At 55.1% G+C, this 25421-nt stretch overlaps 1 protein-coding gene across 7 annotated transcripts in view; it reads right to left on the bottom strand.

Moving 5' to 3' along the window:
* LTBP2 (latent transforming growth factor beta binding protein 2) overlaps positions 1-25421 on the bottom strand; it is a 98084-nt gene that overhangs the window by 10178 nt on the left and 62485 nt on the right. For 5 of the 7 annotated variants that reach the window (XM_073800243.1, XM_073800238.1, XM_073800239.1 and 2 more), the window contains 14 exons: positions 23761-23835; positions 21527-21694; positions 20694-20816; positions 18904-19068; positions 18432-18647; positions 17296-17315; positions 16033-16072; positions 15007-15120; positions 12761-12889; positions 11935-12063; positions 6883-7002; positions 1982-2101; positions 773-895; positions 436-561 (listed from right to left, as the gene is read on the bottom strand). In XM_073800243.1, coding sequence (XP_073656344.1) covers positions 436-561; positions 773-895; positions 1982-2101; positions 6883-7002; positions 11935-12063; positions 12761-12889; positions 15007-15120; positions 16033-16072; positions 17296-17315; positions 18432-18647; positions 18904-19068; positions 20694-20816; positions 21527-21694; positions 23761-23835 — 1668 coding nt within the window. The remainder of the gene's footprint in view (positions 1-435; positions 562-772; positions 896-1981; positions 2102-6882; positions 7003-11934; positions 12064-12760; positions 12890-15006; positions 15121-16032; positions 16073-17295; positions 17316-18431; positions 18648-18903; positions 19069-20693; positions 20817-21526; positions 21695-23760; positions 23836-25421) is intronic. The other 2 variants (XM_073800240.1, XM_033850846.2) reach the window with 2 other exon arrangements.

Here is a 25421-nt window from a genome sequence, read left to right as displayed (position 1 = left end):
CGTCTAGTTCTGGGGCAGACAGCCAGCCAGTCCCCGGGGGCCTAGGAGGCCTCCCTCCACCTGGTGAGGCAGGAAGCACCCCACGCCTCTGGCTCCCTCTCTGAGCTCATAGGACTTTCTGGGGGTCCCTGGGGAAGGGGAGGCCCTGGCTGTGAGCCTTCTGTAGGGCAACCCCAGTACCCTCTCCCCAGGATGCTCCTGGGGCAGCTCTACCGTCAGCTTCCCTCTTGCCTCCGTGACTCCCTTTTCCTCCTGTCCTCATGGAGGAGGAAATAGAAGCTGTCCCTGGGGCCAAGTCCATTCACAGGGTCCTCTAGCCTAGCCTGGAGACCCTCGGCATCAGCCCCAAGCTGGGGGACAAGTGGAGTGCTCTTTGAGAGGTAAGAGGGCCTGTGTTCTCGGTCCCTCTCTGCCATCCCCCCTCCCCCGGGTTACCTTCGCAGGCGGTGCCGTCCTCGTTCACCCAGTACCCACTCTCGCAGGCCGAGCAGGTGAAGGAGCCCTCCGTGTTGAGGCAGAGGCCCGCAGGGCACGAGGCCCGGCTGGCACACTCGTCAACATCTGAAACAGGCCATTGAGCTCTGTGTGGGGCTCTGCAGGACAGACACGCCAGGCTAGCCAGAGACCAGGGAGGCGGGAATGGGGCAGGGTGGGGGAAAGGACGGGTCTCGCAGCCACACGTTGGGTCAGCGTGCTCAGGGATGGGGGCCAGAGGGAGGGAGCTGCAGGCTGACTCGCTGCGGACAAAGCGTGCTTCAGATCTTCTTCGTACCTTGGCAGCCCTTCTCGTCTGAGGTGACCTCATAGCCCGGCTCACAAGAGCATCTAAAGGAGCCCTCCAGGTTGATGCACGTTCCACGGGTGCAGACCCCGGGGGTCAGACACTCATTCACATCTGCGGGAGAGAAGTCCAGGATGGCGGGCTGGCCTCATCTCCCTCATGTGGCCTCCATCATCAGGCTGAGAGCATCTCAATTATGAGGCCAGGGAATCAGCATTCAGAGGGGCCATAGGCACCCTGGGAAGGGCATGAGGTCCTTCCTGTTCCTGGGCCCACCTACTTAGACAGGGTACCCTTCTCCCCGAGCTCACTTCCCCCCACCGAACTCACTTCAGCTCTATCTAGTGACACAGAGCATCCTGCAAATTCCTAGAAAAGGGGGCCGGGTCCCGCAGCCCTGGGACTGGTTTGGCCCATCTGAGGACACCTGCAGGCAAGTGTCTAAGACCCTTGACTCACCTTATAGTGAGTCTGAACCTCTCTGGTCTCCTACCCGCCAAGCAGACTGGCATTATCTCATGTTCCCAGCCCACCCACCAGGTTCAATAGGCGAGTGGGCAGCGTAGAGAGAGGGCAAGTTATGCCTGGGTGGCTGAGTGGCGGTCTCAAGGGCCTGGGAAACGTCTGCCCTCTCCAGAGCCTCAAAGCGTCTATTCACAACTCAGTCCCTCCTGGCATTCTGAACCCTGGGTCCTTCTTCCTGTAGGGGCTGAGGGGAAAGAGCATTCCTCCTACAGATGACATGCAGCACCCCTCCCCCTGGAGGGAGAAGAGCACCCGCTGTTCAGTTAGGCGTTGCTGTTAGACACTGAGACATTGAGATGCAGAAGAGCAGAAGACCACTCCTCCCTGGGAAACACACCACTGGTGTCAGCCTCTTCCAAAGACGCTTGGTACCTCACTCTGCCTAGCAGGATCCAGCCACAGAAGCCGCTGGGACCTTGGGCTGTAGCCCAAGGATGGATGTGGCCAAGGAGCTGACAGGCACCCCCCACCCCCGGCTGATTCAGAGGGCAGAGCACCCGTAACTGAAGCACACCCATCTCAGCCCCAGCGTCATCTGGGAACCCAGCCAAGTCATGGAGGACAATAGCCTCCAAGCCACTTCCCTCTGCCCACCCCTTCCCCTTCCTGTTGTGGGCTCATCCAGGGGTCCCAAGGCCAAACAGCCCCCTCAGTGCCTTGGCAAGCAGCCCTCACCTACACAGCTCCCACTCTGGCCCCTGTAGCCCTCCTCGCAGGGCAGGCAAGTGTAGGAGCCAGGGGAGTTGACGCATCTCCCGTCAGGGCAGGTGCCGGGGTGATGGCATTCGTCGATATCTGCAAAATAACAACCCCGCCCGCCTTGGTCATGTCTGCGAACCACGGCACATGGGTGGGCTGTGAAGAAGCAAATCCTTGACCCTGCCCTTGGCTGGGGAGAAAGAGGGATGTCAGTTTCTGTACTGATGGAAACTAGGAAAAAGTGAGTGCTGTCCTGTGTTCCCAACCCCACCTCCCATCCACTGTCCTGGACAAAAGAGAGATGGAAGACCTTTAGGAAGGGAGACTCCCTGGTGAAGGAGGCTGCCCTTCCACTAGCTAGGGGAGGGTGAGAGAGCTTGAATTCATGAGCTGGACTCTTGGGAAGGGCCTTCGTATCTCCCTTGTTCCTTTACAAGGGGTGACAATGACGTGTTTGGACGTGCTTGGCAGATCCCAGAGGCCCCAGAATAGGTCCCAGCTGGGCAATGAGGGCCAAATGGGCTTCCCTGCACCAGGAAATGAGGACTGAGGGTGATCCCCCAATCTTAGATGTGGCCAAGACCAGCCCTGAGGCTGATGCAGAGTGAAGGGTGGAGGCTGGCAAGGCTTCTCAGCTGGAGAGGAGACTTTTCTTCTAGCTGAGAACCACATAGAGCTCCAGCACCCACTCTGGTGAGATCCAGGAAAGTCAGCCAGAAAGGATGAGTCTGAGCACCAACCGGACAAGTAGGGGAAGGGGTGATCCATGGAGAGAGAGCAGCCAGTCCTGGGAGAGTGACAGGGAGCGGGAGGGTGAGCTCTCTCCCAGGAACTGCATGCAGGGCTCTTCCCAGCATGAAGCTTGCATACTGGGGAGTCCACCATCCAAGGCACCCAGGCGACCTGGGCTGAGTTAGGGAGGTTGTGACACAGGGATTGAACTCTGGGTCAGGACTGCAGGAGGACATTCTGCTCCTCTGGCCCAGTGTCGAGGCTCCCAGTCTCTATTCATGACAGACAGAACTATTCATGACAGACAGATTGACCGAGCGCCAGATTTACCCTCCCTATGTGGATAACTGTCATTCTCCTGCAGGGAGGCCACCAGTTCATGTAGATTCAGAGACCCTATTGCCCAGGAGGAAGACCTACTCAGCACCCATGGAGGAAAGAAAGGCGGGAAGCAGGGCCAAGGGTCAGAACACAGGCTTTCTGCAAAGGGACCCAAGCCAGCAGCTGTCATAATAGAACAGGACATGGGCCCGGAAGTGGAGGGTGAATATGAATCTCCTCTGAGGTTGTTTGGTCTACAGAAGACCGGGTACATCAAAGCCCTCTGTCCCAGGGAACCAGTACCTCTCAAGGTCAAAACTTCGCCCTGAGGGTCCACATGAGGAAGACATACACAGGGCGGGTGGTTTTTCAGGTGGTGTGTGTAAGGAGATACCCAGAACTCCCGGGCAATCTTGGGGACACTGAGATAAGGCTCACCTCTGGAAAGAGGGCAGCCAAGAGCCCCTAGCTGGGCTGTGGTGACACCAGGCTAAACTATTCTAAGGGCTTCTGTAAAGACAGAGATGGAGAGAATGAGGCAGAGGTGGAGGAAATGAAGGTCCTAGGGCCACCAACTTTGGCCAGCACCATGGCCCGCTGGCCTTGGCTGGGTACCAAAGGAAAATGGGCAAAGCCATTGGGAATTATCCACAATTCCTGCTTCAGGGATGTGAGACTCCGGGATGAAGAGAAAGAATGAGGCAAGGATCCTCCTCTAAGACCACACTGAGGAAAAACGGAGTCTTTGGACCTCTGCTGCAGGGATCAGGCAGGACAGGAAGGAGATTAGATTTACCAGGAGCAAAGGGCCCTGAGGTCTGCCCTGCCCCGAATGTTCTGGGCACATCTGTGGAGGTGGTGCCCGAACTGTTTCACACTGGGCGTTAGGAGACTTGCAGGACGAATGCTGTGCACTGAGAATTCCAGCTCTCCACTTCTGGGCCACGGTGGGCTGTGCCTCCTCATCCCTTGTGGTTGGATGGGGCCAGGGGACTAGTGCTGGCCAGTAGCTATGACGTGTGTAATTCATGGGCCCAAACATTTATTTGTGTGCAACCCCGCAGGGTGCTCTTTCTTTCTTCCATGAACACTGGCCACGTTCAAGATGCCGGCCATTCCTTTAGCCAGGTTCTAGGGTGAGGAAACGTGGGGCAGGATGTTTCCTCATGATGGACATGTGGCCTTGGTCAGATATCAGGTTTGCGGTGTCCTAAATCACTAAGGTTGAGGTTGGCTGTTCATGTAGTGTAACCTGGCCTGTCCTGGCACACCCACCACTGGCACACCTGGCACACCTTCCTCAGACCAGAGCCCCAGCCAGCGATGATCATGTACGAGAGGTCTGTCAGCAGGTGAGAGAGGGAGGGCAGAGGTCCACCTGAGCCAGGGCAGGCCTCTTCTAAGTGGGGGTGGATATAACAGAGCCACTAGCCTAGCCGATTACAGGAGCCAGATAACGATTCTGGATGAAGTGGGTTCCATGTGAAAGGCACAGGCTCTGACGTCACCAGATATCTTGAGGCCGTTCCGCCAGCCTCTTGGTGCCTGGAGCCAGATTTTCCTGCTAGTCTAGGGTTTGAATTTTAATCTAAGCTTATGATATGCTTTGGTAGCTTTTACCCTGGTCCTCGGGGGGCAGGAGCTGTCTGTCTTTTTATTGCTATATTCCTAGCCCATGGCTGGGACCCAGCTGGCGCTCAACAAGTGTTTGCTGACCGAAGAACGAGACCATGTGACTAACTAAACCTTCACATCCTCTTGGTATGAGGCTGCTGAAGAGATCCCAGAAGACCCAAGGAAACAGTCACCCCAGGGACCAGCTTGCCAGCCTGCTGTCTGTACACTGGGAGGATCCTGGAGCTTCTCTGACCAGCACTGCAGCCTCTGCATGAGGAAATGTGAGGGTGCTGCCTCTGTTCCTCGTGAGAGCACAGGGTGGGGAGGGTGCTCACTCAGGCGCCAGACGCTCAGGTGACCTTGGACGTGGGTGGGGACAGCAGAGCCCTGGCAGTCTGCAGGGGAATCTGACCCCTTTCCATGGGAACCCAGAGTCCTGGTACGATGGAAATGCCATCGAGACTTTGGATGGGCTGCTGTCCAGACCACTCGGGCCTTTCACCAGATACTTGAAGTTTAAGTGGAGAGAGTGATTTCTTAGTTGGAAGAAGAAGAAAGAAGGAGAGGAAATTCACTGGGCTCTCGGGGTGATGGGCCGGGTCTGTGGTTATGGATGGAAACCTGGGGAAGTGTGCAGGCTACATCCGTTTTTCTCTCAGCAGACTCAGAGTGTCTGCCCTGGGCCAGGAACTCAGCCTGACCTCCCAGCCGAGGTGTGTGTCTGGAACCTGGCGTTGAGGGGAGATTAGACGTGCGAGAGAACGGGTCCTCAGACAGTAGTGCCGCCCCCTACTCGCTGTAGGGCTGCACGTGCGCTTTGTATGTGGCAGGTTATTCAGTCCTCACAAGAGCCCCTCAGATGGGCATTATGGTTTCTATTTTCAGACATTGAGACAAGAGCCAAACCCAGGCCTGTCTCCGCCAGAGCCTGTGCTCTTGCACGGACTGGTTAGTATAAATTTGATATTTTTAATGTCCTGGTATTTTTCTTAGTTCATTTCCTTTAGTTTTGCTTTACTTTTTAACAAAGTCTAATGCCAAATTAATAATGTTCAATGCTTAAATGAGGCAGTCTATCAGATCCCTAGCACAGCACCTGGCACGTAGCAGGCACACATCGAATGCTAACTCCCTTCACTCTCCCTTCTCCCGGAACATGCCAGGATGTCTGTCCCCAGTAAGTTAGTGAGGATAAGGGAAGTGGGTTCAGGTTTGGATCATAAGTGGGCCTGAGTTTAAACGGGGAGGCATTGAGAGGGGAAAGTAACGCGCCGGGGATGCAGACAGAGTATTGTCTGTCCTACATCCCTAGTGACCTCTCCCCATTGCCAAGACCTGCCAGGGCTCTGGACTCTGCTTCTGTGGTAGTGGCATTGGGAAGGGGGTGGGCTCCCTTCACCAGACACAGAAGCTCATCTCTCGCCTCTAGGACCCTCTGAATCCTGGCCCGGGGAAACCTGGAGGCAGGGAGGCGTCTGGGCCTAACCTTGGATCCAGGGCAGGACTTCCTTCCAGAGAGAGCCTGGATTCCCCCTCACCCCTTCCTGTCTCAGCCAGTCTTGGGAGCACATGACCCAGGCCTCTTGCAAGCATCTGAGAGCCCCAGCCTGGCAGGGGGTTGGAAGTGGCAGGGCTGCCAGGAGCTGACATGATGGTGGCAGGTTCAAGCCAGTCTGTGAGGACATCAGTTGGCAATGACACAGCCACCTTATGGCAGGGCCTGGGAAAGGGGGCCAGGATGAGGGCTCATTTGTTCATTTATTCCACTAGCATTTGTTGGGGTGTCCAACACATGGACATTTGTCAGGTGTCCATGCATGGTCATCTAAGGATATGGTCCAGCTCTGAGGAGCTCACAGCCTTAAAGCTTTAGCAGGTAGGCCAAGCCCAAGGCCCCAGGCACCTCCCAGATAGATCAACCTTCCCTCTGCCGCATGACTCAAGGTGAGGGGCAGAGGTGCATGGAGGGGTGCTCCCGGGATCTCATGTACATAAAGTTACTGTGCTCCGTGCTGCCGGGACAGACAGGATGTCAAAATCCCACCGAGGGGACAGAAGGGCCCCAGAATCCACAGATCGGTCTCTCTGTGTGAAGGAGGGGGCCTGGCATCAAGGGGCCCAGTCGGGGATAAGCTGGAAGGGGAGCTGGTGGTGGGCAGTGCCCGGGGAGGGGCCAGGAGAGGGAAGAGCGGCACCCCATTCCTTACCTTGGCAATGGCCCTTCCTGACCATCGCGTAGCCCTGGTCACACTCGCAGTGGTAGGAACCCTCCGTGTTGGTGCACCGCCCCCCGCTGCACACCTCGGGCTGCCCACACTCGTCTATGTCTGTGAACACACAGAAAAGTCCTGAGTTGGGGCCCGCCCTGGAGGGGGTCCTGGGACATCTGTTCAGAGGCCAAGGCCAAGGACAGCCGTGCTGAGGCCCAGGCAGGGAAGGCATCCTTGCTGCAGCGATGAATGGCAGGGTGTGAGACTGACCTAGCTCAGGCCCCTGCAAACTCCTGAGTTCCTTTCTCCTGGAGGAGACAGCTACTTTGGGGGCCCGTGGGGACTCTCACAGCTGTCTCCTTACCCCAGTGCAAGGGCTGGTCTTTAGGTCAGGTGGCTGTGCCTATGGCAGTATCTGAGGAAGCCAACGAAGTCCCCCTCTTGACCCCAATAAACCCCCCAGAAGTCTGCTCCTAGAGTTCCTAGGGGCCTTCCTAAAGGTTAGGGATTGGAATTCCCTGGCGGTCCAGTGGTTAGGACCAGGATGGTGCTTTCACTGCCAGGGGCCCTGGTTCGATCCCTGGTCAGGGGAACTAAGATCCCACAAGCCACGTGGTATGCCCCCCCACCCCCCAAAAAAATAAGTTTAGGGATTAAGCAGCCAGTGAGAGACAGCATCTTAGGCGGCTGTGGATCTGTCCCTTTGGTTTCTGCCATTGTCCCAAAGCATAATGGTGCCCTGTGATGGCTTGAAAGCCCAAGCCTGGTCATGCCCCTCCCCTGCTGGGTTCCCTGCTGCTCAGCCTGCCTCACAAGGCCTCACCCCAGCCTTGCTGTTTGTGCTGATCCCCACTGGTCCAGCCTCCAAGCCTTTGTTCACACAAATGCCTCTGCTTGGTTTGATGGCCTGCAGAGCCCTACTCCCATTCCAAGGATGGGTTCAGGGCTTCCCTGGTGGTGCAATGGTTAAGAATCCGTCTGCCAGTGCAGTGGACACGTGTTCAATCCCTGTTCCGGGAAGATCCCACATGCCGTGGAGCAACTAAGCCCGTGTGCCACAACTACTGAGCCGGCATGCCACAACTACTGAAACCTGCGTGCCTAGAGCCCGTGCTCAGCAACAAGAGAACCCACTGCAATGAGAAGCTCGTGCACCGAAACGAAGACCCAAAACAGCCAAAAATAAATAGAATAAACATAAATTAAAAAAAAAAAGGGTGGGTTCAATTTGTCAACTCCAGGTCACTCTGGCCACTCCCCATTCCCTGCCCCCCACAGTCAAATTAATGGAGGACTCACCCTTGCCCCAACCCGTAGCAATGGTTCAAACACTTCACAGAGGCTTTGTGCAGATGAAATGAGATAATCCAGGTAAAGGGCTTAGCACAGTGCCTGCCTGACACAAGGTGAGCACTGAAGAAATGTTAGCTGTTATTATTTTTATTCTAGCATTAAACCTACCCTATAAAATCCAAGCTCCTCAGTCTGGCATGTGAGACCTTTTGTGACCTAGCCCCGCCTGGTTCTCTCACCTGGGTTGCTGCTTCCCACATGCCTCCTTCTTTTTCTTTTATGGTCAAAATTTTAATGTCAAAAACTTATAAATGTTTGGTATTAGTCCACATACAATTCAGTTTTTGGTGTAGAGTTCTTTGGCCTCACGAAAAAACACTTGGTTTACTTCACTAATAGGAATATCTCTTAATGCTGAGATGGCCTCTTCTTGGTAATTCTTCTGCTGTCGATTTCTGGCATAGTTATCTCTGATTGCGTGAATGGAGTTGAGTGGAGAGGTACTCATCATGTTCATCCCAAATAAGAGCACATATAGTAGTCACATGATTACTATAGTAATGAGGAGGTACACAGGCAATACAACTGCTCGATATTTTTGAGGCCAACAGGATAAGCCTGAGGAGTTTAGCCTAAGGAGCTTCTGCACGTGCTGTTCCCTCGCCTGGAGTGGCTTCCCACCCACCAGCTTGGCTGTTTCCTTCTCATCTCTCAGTGAGGCTGCCCTCGCCCCTCCAACCCATATGGCCCTTCCCAGGGTTCCCTTAGGAATCAACCCTTATATTGAATAGTAACTGCTTTTTTTTCTCCCTGACTGCTGAGAATGTGCCTTATTATCCTAGTGTCCTTAGTACCTAGCCCAGACCCCCCCAAAGCACTTATTGCATGAATGGAATAGTAAGCATTTGTTTACAGACATGAGCAATACTTCATGACACTTTAGTGCACAGTGGAGTCACTGGCAGATGGTATAAAATGTACACTCCCAGGCCCATGTCCAGAGATTCTGATGCAGCAGTACTGGACGGGCCCAGGAACCTGCATTTTAATAACTCTCCAGGCAATTCTGAAATAACTGGTCCTCCCTTTGGGAAGCTAAAGAGAACCTGATAAAGGACCCACAAACTGGTAGGGCCAGGATGACTGCCTGATAGATAAGCCTGGGAAAGCTGACTTGTTCTATGGAGAAAAATGGAAATGGAAAAGACCCGATCTTAACACCCATGCAAGGATGGACTCCAGATGGACTAAAACATGTCGTGAAAGGCAAAACTGTAACTTTAATGAAAGAAGGTGTAGGAGAATATCTTTGTGAATTAAGAGTGGGGAAGGACTTGTTAACTAAAGCTCCCAAAGCATAAAAAATAAGGCAAAAAGGTGAATTTCAATATATCAGAATTAATGATTTCTGTTAAAGAAAGGACATGTGGATAAGGTCAATGGACAGAGGACAAGGTGGAAGAGTTGTCATATCTAAACCCAGGCAAGTATCTGGAATCTACAAGGAACTCCTAAGGAGCCACAAGGAAAAGCAACAAAGGCCACTGGAAAAGAGAGCAAAAGATAAGAACAAGGGCTTCCCTGGTGGCGCAGTGGATGAGAGTCCGCCTGCCGATGCAGGGGACACGGGTTCGTGCCCCGGTCCGGGAAGATCCCACATGCCGCGGAGCGGCTGGGCCCGTGAGCCATGGCCGCTGAGCCTGCGCATCCGGCGCCTGTGCTCCGCAACGGGAGAGGCCACAACAGCGAGAGGCCCGCGTACCACAAAAAAAAAAAAAGATAAGAACAAGCAGTTTCTAGATAAGGAAACCCAAAGGCTCATGTACGAAAAGATGCTCATAGATACTAGTAAAGTAAACGTTATTTTAAATATTTAATAATCAAATAATTTATCTTAATCAATTATTTATATTTATATTAATTTCAATTCTAGAAATTGTAATGCCTTCTATTAATTATATAAATTAATGAAATAATTTATAAATAAGAATAAAGTAAATATTTAAAATAAGGAGGTATTGTTTTACCAGAGCAGCAAAATTTAGAAAGTGGATGTTACCCTGGATGAGGCCTCATCACACCACTGCCAGACCCCACTGGGAGAAGCTCTGACAGCTGACCTTGACCTTCCTGCCTCCTCCCCCAGCTGTCGGGTTGGCAGAGACATCTGGACGCCCAAGCTGGCACGAGGCAGGACCCTTTGTCTGGGCCAGTCCTGGCGACACCCTTCCCTGCAGCAGCCACTGCTTGTCCCTGGCCAGCATCGCGGGCCGGGCCTGCAGGGAGCAGTGCCTCTGGCCCACAACACGTGCCAAGGCTGCGAAGCCCAGAGAAGCCCCTTGCTCCCGGCCTCTGCCGTTGATAACTCCAGACTGTTCTGAGCACTGCTGCCTGAGTCATCTCCCTGAAAGCTGGCTGACCGCATCGCCGCCCTCTGCTTACAAACCTCTATTGGCTGCCACTGTCTGCGGGACAGCGACCAAGCACTTCAGCCTGGCACTCAAGACACTTCGCAAACTGGCGCCGGCTCCTGACACTTCCTCTGCATACCCCGCGCTCCCATCACACTGGATTTATCATTATTCCCAGAGCACGCCAGGCTTGTTCATTGCTCTGCCCTCTGCAGAAATGGTTCCGTTTCCCTGAAATACCCTCTGCTCCCTCCTTCCCTTCACCGTGTGTGTAAGGGAAGGTGTTGGAAGCAAACCATGTTTTGGGGCCAGGGTGACTTTGATTCTGTTTCCAGCTCTGCCACGGCTCTAGGTGTGAGGTCTCTGGGTGGTTCAATTCACCTCTCTGAGCCTCAGTTTGCTGAACTGTAAAATGGGGATAAGGATTTGTGCTGCATGGGGTTGGGATGATGAGCTTCATAAATAAAGGGCTTAGGACGCTGCTGCCATATGAGAAGTGCTCACTAAATGGTAGTTGTTATTATTCTGTCCCCACTCAAACGCCCCTTTGGGAAACCTTCCCACATTCCTCCATACAGAACCAGTGCTTCCTCATCCCACAGTGCCAACGTTCACACCTCACTCATTGCAGTAACCCTAGAGCTCACACAGCGCCCAGGCCAGAACCAGCAACGTGAGCCCCAAGAACAGCAGTGTCATTCTCTAGGTGAAGGATCCCAGCTCGGTTACGGATCTTACAGCACTGCTTCGAAAGCGCTGCACCCTATTCTCTGTAGTTCGTAAAAAAGTATGTGGAGTGTTTCGTATGTGGTGTAAATGCCGCATATTAAAGGGCCTTTCTTGGAAGCATCTTTGTCCAGCGGCCCCATGCAGAGCTTCCCAGGGAAGCTTAAAGCCTTGCAGGCATTTCCCAGCAAGGGCAAGCCTGCTCCCAAGGCTGCCTGGAATCCCAGTTGGTGTCCTCACGGGTCACCCTCTTTATCCAATAGGAAAGAAGCTCCTTGTCACTCAGGATTTGGGGACCTGGTTTTTCGTCTTCATCTCCAGCCATGTCCCCAGACCCCTCACACTCTTGGCTCCAGTCACAGTTCCTTGGAGCGTTGGTGAATGTTGCTGCCTTTCAGATTCCTATTCCTCCATCTGGTCTCAGCGACCTCAGCCTCAGCGCAGGGTCTGCTTCCTCCCAGGTCCAGGTTAGAGCCCTGGTCTTGGTTCCTGCGGCCCCCGTATTCCCCACACCCTGCAGCTGTGTCACTGGGTGCTGTGAATGCCTGGATCCTCTTCCACCCCAACACTACCTGTGCGGTCCTGTGCCCCTCCCAGGGGCAAAGGTGGCTCACCTTACCTTGGCATTCCTGTGTGGCCCCCGAGGTGGCCAGCGTGTAGCCAGGGTAGCAGAAGCAGGAGTAGGAGCCCACGTGGTTGACACAGCGCCCCCTTCCCTTGCAGGGGTCCTTCAGACACTCATCGTCATCTGAATGGAGGGAGGTGAGAAGGACAGTCAGGGAGGCCTTCCTTTGGGCACCTGCCAGCCACCTGCCATGCTAAGGACTGGACAGGGAATGGTGCTGTGGGGCTAGGAGGGGATGAGGGAGCAGAGGAGGCTGGGAGTTGAAAAATCTCTAAGGCTGAGGGCCATGAAGTCGGTTCATTGGGCCCATTCAAGAACCAAGGGCCTGGGGCAGTGGCCCCGCACCTCCCCCCTGCCCCGCGTCCCCCTCCCCCAGTGGCCCGGTGATAACTTCCTTTCTCCTTCAAGGCACAGTGGATGTGTCTCCCTTGTATAAGAATACTGGGGGAGTGGATGAGGCCCACACTGGATGATTTATGTGTTATGCCTCCGAACCTCTCCCCCAGGGATGGCCGTGGCTTCAGTCTGCTATGCAGACTGAGGGGTGGGCTGATCTCAGAGCTGAAGGCTCCAAGTACCAGTCAGGGGACCCTGGGGTGGCTTCCCATCCTCCTGAAGTCCTGGGGACTCATCAGATGGTGCTCCCAGAGACCGCTCTCCCTGAGGTTAAGGTTAGCTTTGTCCATAGGGATTGCTCTCCTCAGTCCATCCACCACAGAGCACTGCTCGGGCTTTCGGCTGCCTGGACTCTGAACTGTCCTCCAGCCCTGCCTCCACCCACCCCAGCCACTGAGTGAGCCCAGGCTGCCCACGTGGATACCTGCGCAGTAGGCCTGGCTGGGGTGCAGCCGGTAGCCGGGGCTGCAGATGCATCTGTATCCATCAGGGAGGTTCACACAGGTTCCCGGGCCGCAGATGTTGGTGGCTCCAGCAGCGCATCTGTCAATGCCTGTGGATGATGGAGCAAAGCAGAGGTTATGGTGGGGTGCGGATGGGTGAAAGCAGTGGAGTGGGGTGGGGGCAGGGCACACGGGCCTCAGAGGACCACAGAAGCCTCACCCCAGCCTTAGCTGGGCCCTCCCACATCCACGTATAGCGTGGCCTGTGTAAGAACCCACGGCCCCTCCTCCCAGGGCCCCGAGCCCTACCAGGATAGAGCTTGCAGCACTGCATCCCTCTGACCGAGACCCAGGGGGTTCCAGTAACCTGTGTCCCGCGTCCCAGCAAAGGGGCTCCCCTGCTGAGGCCTCCAGCCTGACCTCACCCTGAACACGGGGACAGCTCTCAGCCACAGCGAGTGCTTCCCTTCCCTGGCAACTCCTGACCAGTTTTTCTTAGGCAGACAGACAGATCTGGTGAGGGGGGTCTTGGGACAACTGCCAGGGGAAGAGGGGAGAGGTGGGTGCAGGCTAACTGAGTAGGGTCTTGAGTGCCATGTTGAGACAGGCCTGTAAGCAAGGGGGTCATGGGAGGTGGGGTGTGATCAGAACTGTCTCGGAAAGACCACGCATCTTGCATGTCATCTTGTTCAGAAAGGCAGCAAGACGGCAGATGGACTGGGGTGGGAGGGGAGGTACAGAGGGCCCCTAGAAACCTGTTGAAATGAATTAAACAAGGACTGCCTTGGGTGGTGGTAATGGGTAAAAATGGGAGATGGAAACTGAATTCAGAAACAGTTTGGAGACTCGCCAGGACTCAGGGCTGAGGCTGCATAGAGAGCAAGAGATTATAGGTCTTTTGAACTGTGTCCATAATACCAGAAAAGTACCTGGCACTTAAAACATGCCGAATGGACAAATGACTGAATGAATGAGCGATGCTCTCACTCCAGGTCTCAGCCAGAAGCCCACACACCCACGCTCCCAGCCCTGCCCCACAGCACTGAGGGAACCCCAGAGACCCAAGGAAATGGGTCAGGATGTGGCCTGTGGTGGTGCACAGCGGGGCTTCACAGCGTTTGCTAAATTGGACTGAACTGAACGTGCACACCGGCCTGTTTGTCGGGCTACCCTGCCCCTGGCCTGGCTCCAAGTTTGTGTCAGCCTGGGGGCTCAGGAGGACCTCCAGCCAGGTTCTAAATGTCCTCCCAGAAGGGTGGGGTTGGGGGATGGCAAGGGGGAAGGGGGATCAGGCGAAAGTCTATAGATCGTGGGAGGGATTCTGTCCCCACATAGCTGAATCCCCAGCTGAGCCCCTTAACCTAGCTCATCTTGCCTGCCGAGCGGAGGGGGGCCGAGGACACTCGTTGGAGCAGCGCACTGAGCCCAGAGAAGAGGGGTCCTGGGGGAGGGCAGCAGGGACGCCCTGGTTCAGGCCTAGGAAGGCCAAGCTCCCAGCCCCACCCACACTCTCTGGACTGTTCCACCAACCTGCAGGGTCTCTCCCTCTGCTGGAGGAGATCTGGAAATACCCCTCACCCCAAAGTGACCTCAGTCTATGAGGGTACAAGCAGCAAGGCCCTGATGAGGACGCTCGTGGGAACACACGCACGAGCACACACACGTGAGCACGCACGTGTGCAGGGAACAGCTGCAACAACACCGGCTTCTCTTGAACCAAGTCCCCAGACAACGAGCCTTTGAGGAAGGTGCATTCCAGAGCAAGGTGGATGTGCCGGGGATCTCCCCACACCACCCCGCAACCACTGCAGCGGCCAGAGCCTGGGGAACGCAGGCTCCAGGGCAGCTAAACAACTGTGAGAAATAGAACCATTTTCCTTCCCTAAAGTCGGCCCTCCCTGTGGGCAGGAGACTGCCCACCGCCAGGGTACTCAGCTGACCCAGGGTCAACAGCCTGGAAGAGCCAGGCTCCCGGAGGCCCCATGTGCTCGCCTTCCTTGAGAAGGCCCCGTGGATTCTCCTGGAAGGCACCCCTTCTCTTTCTCCTGCCTGGCTTGACCGGTGCTCCAGACGGGACTCCCCCGATCACTAGGGGCACCCTGTGCTCTCTGCGGAATGCGGCCGGGGCCGCTGACCCCGGCGGGAGTTCACTGGACACTGTGCATCCGGTGGGAGAGCCCTGGAGTTGGCTCTGGCCACCCACACCTCATGGGGCTGTTGCAGGTACCTGACGGGGCCGGGGTCACCAGCACATCGGTGGGGGCGGTCACTTGCTCTTCTGCCCGGGCCTCCGGGATCCCCTGTCCAGGCAGTGGCGGCGTTGGTCTTCCTGTGGCGTCTCCTGCGGAGGGGAGAGGGGCGGGGGGAGCGAGTGGGCCTCAGCCCCTTGACTGCCCGCTTTCCCACCCCCTGGACAACATCCCCTGCAGAGGTGCAGTGCCCTGTCCTCCTCCCTGCCCTCCAGTCCATCGGGCTCTGAGAACAAGGGGTGGAACCTAGGGCGGGTCATCCCCCCTGCCTCTTAGTCTCCTGAAACTTAACCTGGCCCCAAACAGAGTCAGAGAATCTGAGAGCCCTGACGGGGCTTAGAGCACATCTGGTCTCCCGGCTCCACTCCGCAGGGAAGGAGGTGGAGGCTCGTGGGAATGGCCACTTGTCCGAGGCCGATAGCTTGTTGGGGATGAGGCCGTAGCCCGGGTCTCCTGACTCCTACTTCAGCACTCTCCTTCTGTCTGCAGAGTTCTTTACAGTTTACAGAGCTCTGCCTGGACCACCAGTGTCTCATCTGCCTTAAGAGGCAGGCATTCGTGTCCACATCATAGTAGAGGAAGCTGAAGCCGACTTCTGAACAGTGCCCTGCCTGCAGCCCCAGGGACTGGCAAGCTGGGCTCTGCGGAGCTCTAACCATTTCCTGAGAGAAGACAGGCTGGGGGCAGGGCTCTGGGTACCTGACCCGCCCCTGCTTCAGCCAGCCCTTCCTCTTTGGTCTTGTTTATTTGCTGACCAGCACCATGAAGGGCAGAAAGAGTGTCGTGGCTGCGGAGGTATTTGTAAGGCATCGCGGTGCCTTTCACTGACCTATAACACCTTCCGCAGACAGAGCTCCCAGGAAAACTGATCACACGTCTCATCATCTATAACCTCAGCTGATTTGAGCCTGTGCACCAGCTCCCGGGTACTATCTCCACTCCTAGATTAAGGTCTCTCCTTCCCTCCCTTTGTTTGCTGGGCACCACTAGGAGGAGGCACTCACCTGGGACCCAGGCAGATAGCTGGGTAACACTGGTTGTGACCTGCACAGAAACGGGAGGAGGTCACTGTTGGCTTCCCTGTCACCCCCATGATGTGCTTCCTTCCTCCACACTCACCCCTGCCTCCAGGCTCCCCGTCCAACTAACTCCCTCTTTCAGTCTTTCATTCATTCCAGGTGTTGATGAGTTCTTACTACACCCTGGCATTCTGCCAGGCACTTTATGTCTACTGTCTTAATGAATCTTCTCAACTATCCTCTGGTAGAAGGCTGTGATGATCAAAGGAGCCGATGTACGGAATGGGCCAGCGCAGCGTTACAGCAACAAGTATCGTATCAGTGTTATGATCTCCACATCTCAGACAGCAACAGAAGCTTTAGACGTTAACCAGTCTACCGAGGGTCACAGGGCCAGTGTGGTGAAGCTGGGACCCCAGGCCACACCTGGTGTCTCTCACCATAGCCCAGGGACAGAGGTAGAGGAGCTGTGGGGAGCAGGGGAAAGAAAAATGGGCAGGGGATGGCAGAGGGCCAGGAGCATGGCTGGGGCTGGGAGGACACGGAAGAAGTTTGGTCTGGGAGACAATGCATGCTTCTCCAGGGAGAGAAGAAGCTCCCTGGGGAAACAATATTTGCGGAGAGTCAGGGATGCAGGTTGGAGGGGCCAAGGGATAGGGTAGGGATTGGCAGACTGATGAGGGAAGAAGCAGCTTCACTCTTCTGGAATGTTTTTCTAGGAGGACACTCAGTTCTTTGCAGGGAAATCCTGGGCTCAGGAGAGGGGGTGGGCTCCCCCTTTCTCAATGAAGTGGTTTGAGGCTATTCACAGCTCTGCTTCTATTCCCCACGAGCCACTCACAGAGGAGACCTGAGACCTTAAGCAAGTCAGGCTCAGAAAGTGCTGAATCCGGAATTAATCTGGAACCAGTTCTAGACCTCATCTGCTGTGATGAAAGCCTGAGTGACAGCCAGGACTAACAGGACACGTTCCTGCTTCCTTTCTGAAGGGGGCCCCAGAGCTTCCCGAATGAGAGTACTTGCACAGCAGCTGCTGGAAAAACAGGAGCTGTTGTTATTACTTCCTTTAGGGTAAAACTGGGTCTTTGGATCAACTCTCCCACCACGGCTTCTCTGCAAGTAAAATCCTACGTACACTCCATCTTTCTCCCCTCCCTCCCTCACGGGACGCTGTCCTGCGGCCTCAGTGCTACCACGTCCTGCTCTCTGCCACCCTTGCGCGACTTGCTGGTGGGAGGACTCGCTTACCTGGCCAGCCTGAGAGTCACCTGGGAAGGAAAGGTGAGAGCGTGAGCTCAGGGAGGAGGGTCTGGCTGCCTTCTCCCTCCCACCCACGGCCAGGGCTGGTTCAGTCCGTGACCTCCTGACCTCGTCCCCCGCAGGCTCAGTGGTAGAGAGAGCCCAGACTCTTCTTACCTGCCTCTGCCCCTGCCACCCTTCTGGCACTGGCCAGCCCAGATCCCAGAATCCCAGGTCTGGAAGGCCTACAAAGCGGTCAGTTGGTGAGAGGAAACCTCCGGGGCTCCTTTGATGCCCCCGGTGACAGGAGTCCCACCCCCTCCGGGCCAGTCCACCCCATGGGTGGACTGCCACCCCATCCTCGCTGCAACCCTCCTTGCACTGCCACCTCCTCCCTCCCGACCACATCGGGTCACTCCGCCCCTGCCCCAGGCTACAGGCCAGGGCAACAGTTCTAGGAAGGGGAGGAGTTGCTCCTGGCCTGGCCAGTGTCTGGTTTCCATGATGACTGGGGCTCTGCCTGACTTCCGTGTCTGTCTGTTCCCAATTCCTGGAGCACTTTGGCCATCACTTAGTTCTCCTGGTCCTCATATGTCCTTGGCCTCCTGCACCCTGTGCTACCAGTAACCCGGGCTTGCCTTCTGCGTGGTTTCCCAGGGCACCTGCCGGGGTGCCTAGAGTCCAGTCTCTTTCCAGCCCCACGCCTCCTGGGCCCAAGGCGATTGAGCTGGAGCCAGTGCTCTGACTCTAAGGCCATGGGAGGGGATATAAAGCCCCCAGATTCCCCAGGATCCACCTGCCGACGCTTCAGGCTTGGCAGCGAGCACCAGCCCCAGAAGCTGCGTGGCCGGGGGCCAGGGATGGAAAGGCCTGGTCAGCTGGAGTGGAGGATGCGGCGGGCCTCTCCCACCCCCAGCAGCAGCTCCCTGGGACATGGGTACCTCTTGACCCTATATAGGAGAAAGAGGAGGTGAGGCCATGTCATCAGGCCAGGCCATGAGAGCACGTTCCCAGGGCTGTGCTGCTGCTCTGAACTCCTTTTTCTAATGCCCCAGAGATGGAATGCCATGGGTCCAGTGGCTCTTTGAGGTGCTGTAACCCGAGGGGAGGGGGAACCTCTCAGGCATCTTTCCCAACCCAGATACCTTTGTCAGGGATGGTCCCGGCCTCCAGCCAGGTGCCGGTGGCCTCCCGGAGTGGTTGCCTCTCTGCTGGTCTGGGCAGGGTCCCATTGCTCTTCTGCCCCTGTCGCCTCGAGGGCCTGGTCAGTTCCTCCTCCTCAGCTTTCCTCATGGACAGACGGATGTCTGAGCTTGAGTAGGTGTAGCCGTGGCCGGCAGGGCAGATCTCCTTGAAGGCCTCTGCAAGTTCAGCAGTCAGAGGACAAGCTGAGGGGTGCTGCTCCCGCAGGAACCCAGGGCCCTCCTTTCCCTGCCTTTTGAGGGACAGGGCAATTGTGGCAGCAAGGAGGGAGGGGCCCCAGGTTGGGTTAAGGAGTTGAACAGGAAGGAAAATTAAGAGTCTTCTGGCCTGACGTTAGGTCAGGTAGGGGAAACTGGCCACTGGCTTGGAGGAAGCCCTTCGGCGGCCGGGGCTGAGATGAGGACAGAGGGTTACCTGTGCCAGGCAGGGGGCACTCCTCACACTTGCTGCCCCAGGCTTTGCCCACTCGGCTGCAGCAGCATATCTGCTTGGTGATCTGCTGGGCCAAAGGCAGGGTGCAGGTGCCGGGCCCCAGCAACCGGTAGCACAGCCCCTGCTGCATGGAGATGGCCTTGTCCGCTGCAACAGACACGGCAGGTGGGGATGGGCAGGTGGCCAGCGGGAGGGGAAAGGCAGTGGGTGGAGGAGTGACCGGCCACGTGCGTTCAGATTGGCTTGGCCTGCATCTCAGTGTAGAAGTTGGGGCCCTGAAAATGCTCACAGAACATTTGGAAGAGGAGCTGCAGGAATGCCTTTAGCACCTCCTCGTGTTATCTGTTTGAGGCGACCCTTGACTCTCACCCTCATGTGGGGAAGCTAAGAGCAGGAAATGTGGATGTCTCTGCTTGTCTCCAGATTCTGAGTCTATACGTGTTTACAAAAGCCCATGCTGGGGAGCACGAGGGAGGAGCAGTGTGCTCTGAGGGCCACAGTCTCCCTGGGGAGATGAGACGAGGCGAGAACCACAGGCCTGATGGGGAGCTTGGAGGACCAGGCACTGTCTTGGTCGTCTTTGCAGCCCAGACACCCTGGGCAATGTCTCGCGCATGTAGATACTCAGTAAATGCTCGCTAGATTGATGGCTGCCTGGCTGGAGCCATGAATCAAAATCCCATGGACTGCAGTGAGTGTAAGCCATGCTGGGTTTAGAAAATAACAACACCAAGGGCCAACCCTGCCTCCCTGCATGAAGGGTCTCTATCCAGAACTAATAAATAAGTCACCATGAACTCTTCCTGAGAGTGGCCAGATGGGTTCTCCCCATTCTGGGTCCCCTCGTTCTCTGCTGTCCCTTTAAGGCTCTTACTACCTCCTTGCCCTGGGGATGCTGGGTCCAGTCTTTCCCTCACATGGGTGCTCCCTCTGGGTGGTGCTGGAGTCTGTTCATCTTGTGGCCTCCCCAGACCCAGTACCTGGCGGTTCACAAACTGAGGGCTTGGCCGGCCACAGGGAACTCTCCTGAGCCCTGGGTGGCCCACCTGACCTGGGTGGCTACTTTGCAGAGGCCAGTCGGGACTGGTTTTATTCAGTACTGGTCAGGCCTCCCTGGTCTGGCTGTGCCGTCAGCTCTGCCATGGGGAGTGGTGGGTGGAGGGGGGCACTGCCAGCCTGGGCCTCTCCCAGCTGGAAACCACAGAGGTCACTGGAAACAGCTGCCTGGGTGTTCACACATGCACACACACGGACACGATGCTGATACGACTAGTGACATGTACGCGCTCACGGACACACGGGGATCGCAGGATTACGGAAAGGCCCCAGGGCCGGCAGCAGTGCTGCTCCTGCTATGGGCAGGCTCCTTAAGAAAGGTCTGCAGTGAAAGGACCAGGCTTCTAAGCTCAGGCACTGGAAGAGGCAGCCACAGCTCAGCCAGACATCACAGCAGGGACAACACACATCCTCCCAAAGCAGATGAGGCAACAGATGGGACAGTAATGATGAGAGAAAAAACAGAGGAGGTAGAAAATCCCAAACTGCAAAGCCCTCAAAGAAATACATAAAGAAAACAGAGAAGCAGTGACTGTCTCTGTCCCAGCAGGATGAGGGATCAGGTTTGGTACTTGGGGCCCAGTTCCAGGTGGAGGAGCAGCCCCTGGACCCTGCGATAGGGTCTAGGGGCACTTCTGCTCTCAGTCTGGCCCGTGGACCTTGAGGGTCCCATCTCGCCTCTCAGCGTCCCCACCCTGGGTCCCACCTGCACTCACACACACAGCGACTCCTGGATGGATCCAGCAGGAGGCCGGGTCTGCAGGTGCACAGGTAGCTGCCCCTGGTGTTCACGCAATCCGAGTCCTCGCACAGGCCCAGGGTCAGGCACTCGTTGATATCTGCAGGGTTGGCGGAGATGACCAAGCGCCCCCCGACCCAGGCCTGATGGAGGGGAGGGGTCGGGGCAGAGTTCTCCTATGATTCTCCAAATAGAAAGACAGCAATAAGAGAGCTGCCGTTTACTAAGTGTGATCCCTCGCTCTGGGCCTCAGTTTCTTATTTGTAAAGTGGGGATAATAATAGTAACGACGATGTAGCCCTGTTAGGGGGATAAAATGAGATAAAAATTGCAAATCGCTGGGTCCAGGAACTGGTAATAACGGTCATAATATTAAGAGCTAATGTTTATTGAGTGCCTCGTGCCAGGTAGTATGCCAGGTGGATTGCATATGATACCTTATTTAATTCTCACAGTTTTATCAAGTAGGTCCACACGGCCTCATTTTATAAGTGAGGAAACTGAGTCTCCAGGAGTAACTTGCCCAAAGTCACTCAACTAGTAAGCGGCATCCTGGGACGTAACAGGGGGAGTAGATGAGGGCAGAGTTTGAGCTGGAGGGTGGAGAACAGGCTGCCCAGTCCCTCCTATTCAGTCTTCCTTGAGAGACCCTGAAGCATCTCTGCGGGACCCAAGATCCAGGGACCATGTCCACAGCGAGAAGCTGCAGGATGGAGGGGCCCCGGCAAGGACGAGGAGGTGGGAGGATGGAGGCAGGTGCTGGGAGGTGGAGCAGAGGTTTAAGAGGACAGGGGAAATCACAGTGCTCACACTCTGAGCTCCAAGAAGTCAGGGGCCCTCTTAGCGATGGCACCTTTGCTGCTGATGGTGAGCATGGGAGATCTGTGATGGCCGCCCTCCTCCAGTGCCAGGAGATAACACATGGCAGCCCAGTGTCGTCAGGGCCGCCTGCTCGTTCACAGGCGTTGGAAATTGGCCCTGAGTACAGGAGTAAAGGGGCTGCAGGATGACTCAGCTTGGGCACCAAGGGGAACCACTGCTTAGCAGGATGTTCTATTGGGAGGGAGAGCTGGGACGGGGAACTGATCCATTTGCCTCCAGTCTGTGGCCAGAGTGATGTCTAAACTCAAATCTGACTTGCCTCCTGTCTGCTTGAGAAGCTTCTGGGCTCCCCCTCACCTCCTAGAGGGAGCTTCTAAACCCTCACCTGGTATCCAATGTCCTCCACCATTTTCCAAAAACCTGTGTGTGGGCCGGTGGCTCTGATGAGACCCTGGGATGCACTTGTTATCTCCTGTGGGTGCACTGGCTGTACTCCAGCCGGCCCAAACTGCTCCTTCGCTCATACTCGTCCCTCGGCCTGGAATGCCCGCATCCCCTTCTAGCTGGCCAACTCCATTCATTTTTTTAAGTCTAGGTCAGGTATCACCTGAAACCTTCCCTGATCCTCCAGTCTGGGAAGGGACCCCACCATAGGATCCCATAGCACCCAGTGCCTCTTTCTCTCGAGAGCACTTCTCTCATAGTGTGTAATTGTTAAGGCATCTGTCTTCACCTGGGGCAGCAGCTGTGTCTCATCCATCACTGTGAACTAACACCTAGCACAGTGTATGCAGATCATAGCAATACCCCAAAATTAGCCTGTGGAAGTAGGAGAGAAGGATGGAGAGAGGAGGGATGGTGCCTGCAGGTGCAGAGATGAGCGGGTCCCATCCCAGACAGGGAGACCACAGCCACAGACATGGGAAGGGGGAGGTTTCAGGGGCAGGGCCTCCTGGGGAGGGCACCTTGGCATCCTGAATCCTGTGGGCTTGGTGGAGGAAGGACAGAGAGAACATTCGAGATCCTGGGAATAACTTTAACACTGCAGACTAGGAAACATGCCAGGCGGAGAGGCCACTGAGGACGGTTTAGATACGAGCAGCCCCATCGCACTCTCTAAGGGCAAAAATACCAACTTCTCCCCACACCCACTGTCCGTGAGGTCCTTGCCTCATTGCCCTGGAGGGAGGCTAAGCCTGGGCTCGGCTGGGTCAGAGGTCTTCCCTTTTGCCGGGTCCAAGCACCTGTTCTTATCCATGGGCCAGAAATCCCCACAGGCAGATAGCTCAGCCGCCCCAGACTCCTCTCTCCTGAAGCCTCCACGGGGAGGGGACCTAGGAGACCATCTGGGTCAATCCCGTCTCTAACCTAGCTTCAAGCAAAGTGAACTGCACAGACAGCGATTTGTCCAGTTCCCAAAGCTCTCCAAAGGGGCAGCTGCCTCAACCCCAGGAGCCTCCCACTGGCTGGAAGGCCCAGCTCATATCTCACCTATTGCCAGGTCCACAGCCAACAAGGGCTCCCTGCTCAGAGCCATGGCTGAGCTCCCCCCTGCCCACTCTTCTGTCCTGAGGTGTCCCTGGGCCTTGCCCCTCTGGGGGCCTCTAATGCAGAGCACCTGGGCCTCAGCTGGCCTTACAGAGCCTACCAGCCAGGCCAGCAAGGCCAAGGACTGTGCTTTATGGTCCCCCTCCCCCATTCCCCCTCCATTCCCTCCACCTGTGCCCTCCCGGCTCCCGGCTTCGGGAAGGAGGCCTGAGCAGCTGAGGTGCTTTGCTAGTAAGAGTCCATAGTGGTCCCCACCAACTCAGGCTGACTTGATCTCCCACCCTGGAGTTAAAAGTCTTCCCATTCCAGGGAGAGCAGCCCAGGAGGTGAGTGGATGTGCGGGGACTGTGGGGCACCTTGAGATACAGCACAACACAGCCCTACAGAGTCACACACCCAGATCTGGGTGGGGGTGGGTAGAGATGGGGAGGAGGGGAGGGCTTGGCTCCCAGGCGCTTTCTCAGCTGCACCATCACTATCCTCTGACTTCCTTGGGCCCCCAGGAAGCAGCAGCCCCCATAGCTCCCCCAAGCTGGGGCTTAGAGGTACCCAGTGGAGACCACTCAGACAGTGGCAGCTGCTCCTTCTATCTGGGGATGTGGGTGTCTCCCCGCATCATCAAGCCTCTGTTATTTCTGCTCCCCAAGCCCAGCCCTGTCCCTGGTTATTCTTACCTTGGCAGTGAGTGAGGTTCAGCCTCTTGTACCCCTGGGGACACTCCAACTGGCCATTTTCAATCACTGGGAAGGCTAAGGATTGAAGATACAGACAGGTTTCACTGGAGGGCCCTTGGGCTCCTCTGTCACCCATGCTGGGAAGTGGGGTGCAGTCTGGATGTCCAGCCCACTCTGCAGCTGTGAGGCCCCATCCCCCCAAGCCATTGCCCTGGGTGGCTGCACCTCCTTAGCTGAAATCCCTTCCCCGGCTCTCACCAGGCTACTCTCAGCCCACTTGCTATTACTAAAAATGATACCTAGTGACTAGATATCTTGTATATATAGTTATAATAATATAGTCATATAGTTATTAGATACAGTATATATTATATGATATCAATGTTATACAATATAACATGTGATTGAACAAATTTGTGTGTTTTGTTTTTTTTACTTTTTGTTTTTGAAGTAATTATGGATTTGCAGGAAGTTGCAAAAAATAGTACAGTGAGGTCCTGTGCTTCCATCACCCACTTTCTCCCAATGTGCATCTTACACAACTCTAGTTGTTTTGTTAGTTTTTAAACATCTGAATATGACAATTCACAGTCTGGTTCTAAGTTCAGTTTATTCTGATACTTGGTTTGAGTGCCACCCTAGCTGACAAAGCCCCCCGATCCTGGAAGAAGCTCACCGTCGATTGCACTTATAAATCCATGATATCTATTCACTCACATTCACCAACCATGGGATGTTGTTGTTGAAATTTGGTTAGTAATTTTCACGTTCCTTGAGGTCAGCTAGTTGTTTTTACAAAGTCAAAAAGAGTTAGAATATCCCAGTTCTTGAGTTTTTCAAGTATGCAAGGGGAGAGGATTTATAGCAGCAAATTACAGGATGATGGAATTTTTTCCAAACATTCATTTTCAAAAGGCTCTGTCCCACCACAACTTCCTTGAAAAGCAGCCCCGCTTAAAGTTTATAACAAAACTGGGCAGTGGTCTGAGTCCAGCTGGGCCAATAAGGCAATAACTGTCAGTATTTTGGTGCTGATACATGTCTTATCTTGATTTCACACCATTCCTCTTACTTTAAAGAGAGAGAGAGAGAGAGAGAGAGAGAAAGTATGCTTAAAAACAAAAACAAACAAAGAAACAAAAACAACTGACATTCAGTAAAAACAGGGAAAACATCTCCACTACCTTGGAGGGTCAGACTCGCATGTCAACCTCCAAAGAAGTGCTTTGAAGGTGTTTTTTTTTGGAAGATGTTTTTTCTTGAAAAGGGCTAGCAGGTAGTATACTATTGACAGCTGCCTGTGATCACAGAAAAAGGCAGGAAATGTGGAACACCCATCTTTTTGTTTAAAAAAAATGAAGAAGGACTGCTTTTTCAGTTTGATGATTCCTTTGCCAAGACATAGCCAGTAATTCTCAAGGGGCACAGGCATTTCCACAGACACTATTCCAATATGAAGCTCCGTAAAGATACCTTTATACTTTAAAGATCTTGTTTTATGAAGTTAACCGCATGATGACTTCCTGTGACAGCTTGTCTTCTCCCAGCTTTGACTTCTTTGTGGCAATACCCTGCCTATGAAGGGTACAGGGAGGGGACTTTTCAGTTAGCATTCCCCAGCTCCATTGCCTTGCTGGTCCTAACATCAGCCGCTGTACTTA

This window comes from Tursiops truncatus, chromosome 2, assembly GCF_011762595.2.
Source record: "Tursiops truncatus isolate mTurTru1 chromosome 2, mTurTru1.mat.Y, whole genome shotgun sequence".
Taxonomy (NCBI): domain Eukaryota; kingdom Metazoa; phylum Chordata; class Mammalia; order Artiodactyla; family Delphinidae; genus Tursiops; species Tursiops truncatus.
The sequence above is the reverse complement of the archived record's forward strand: the minus strand, read 5'-3'. Positions and strand labels throughout refer to the sequence as shown.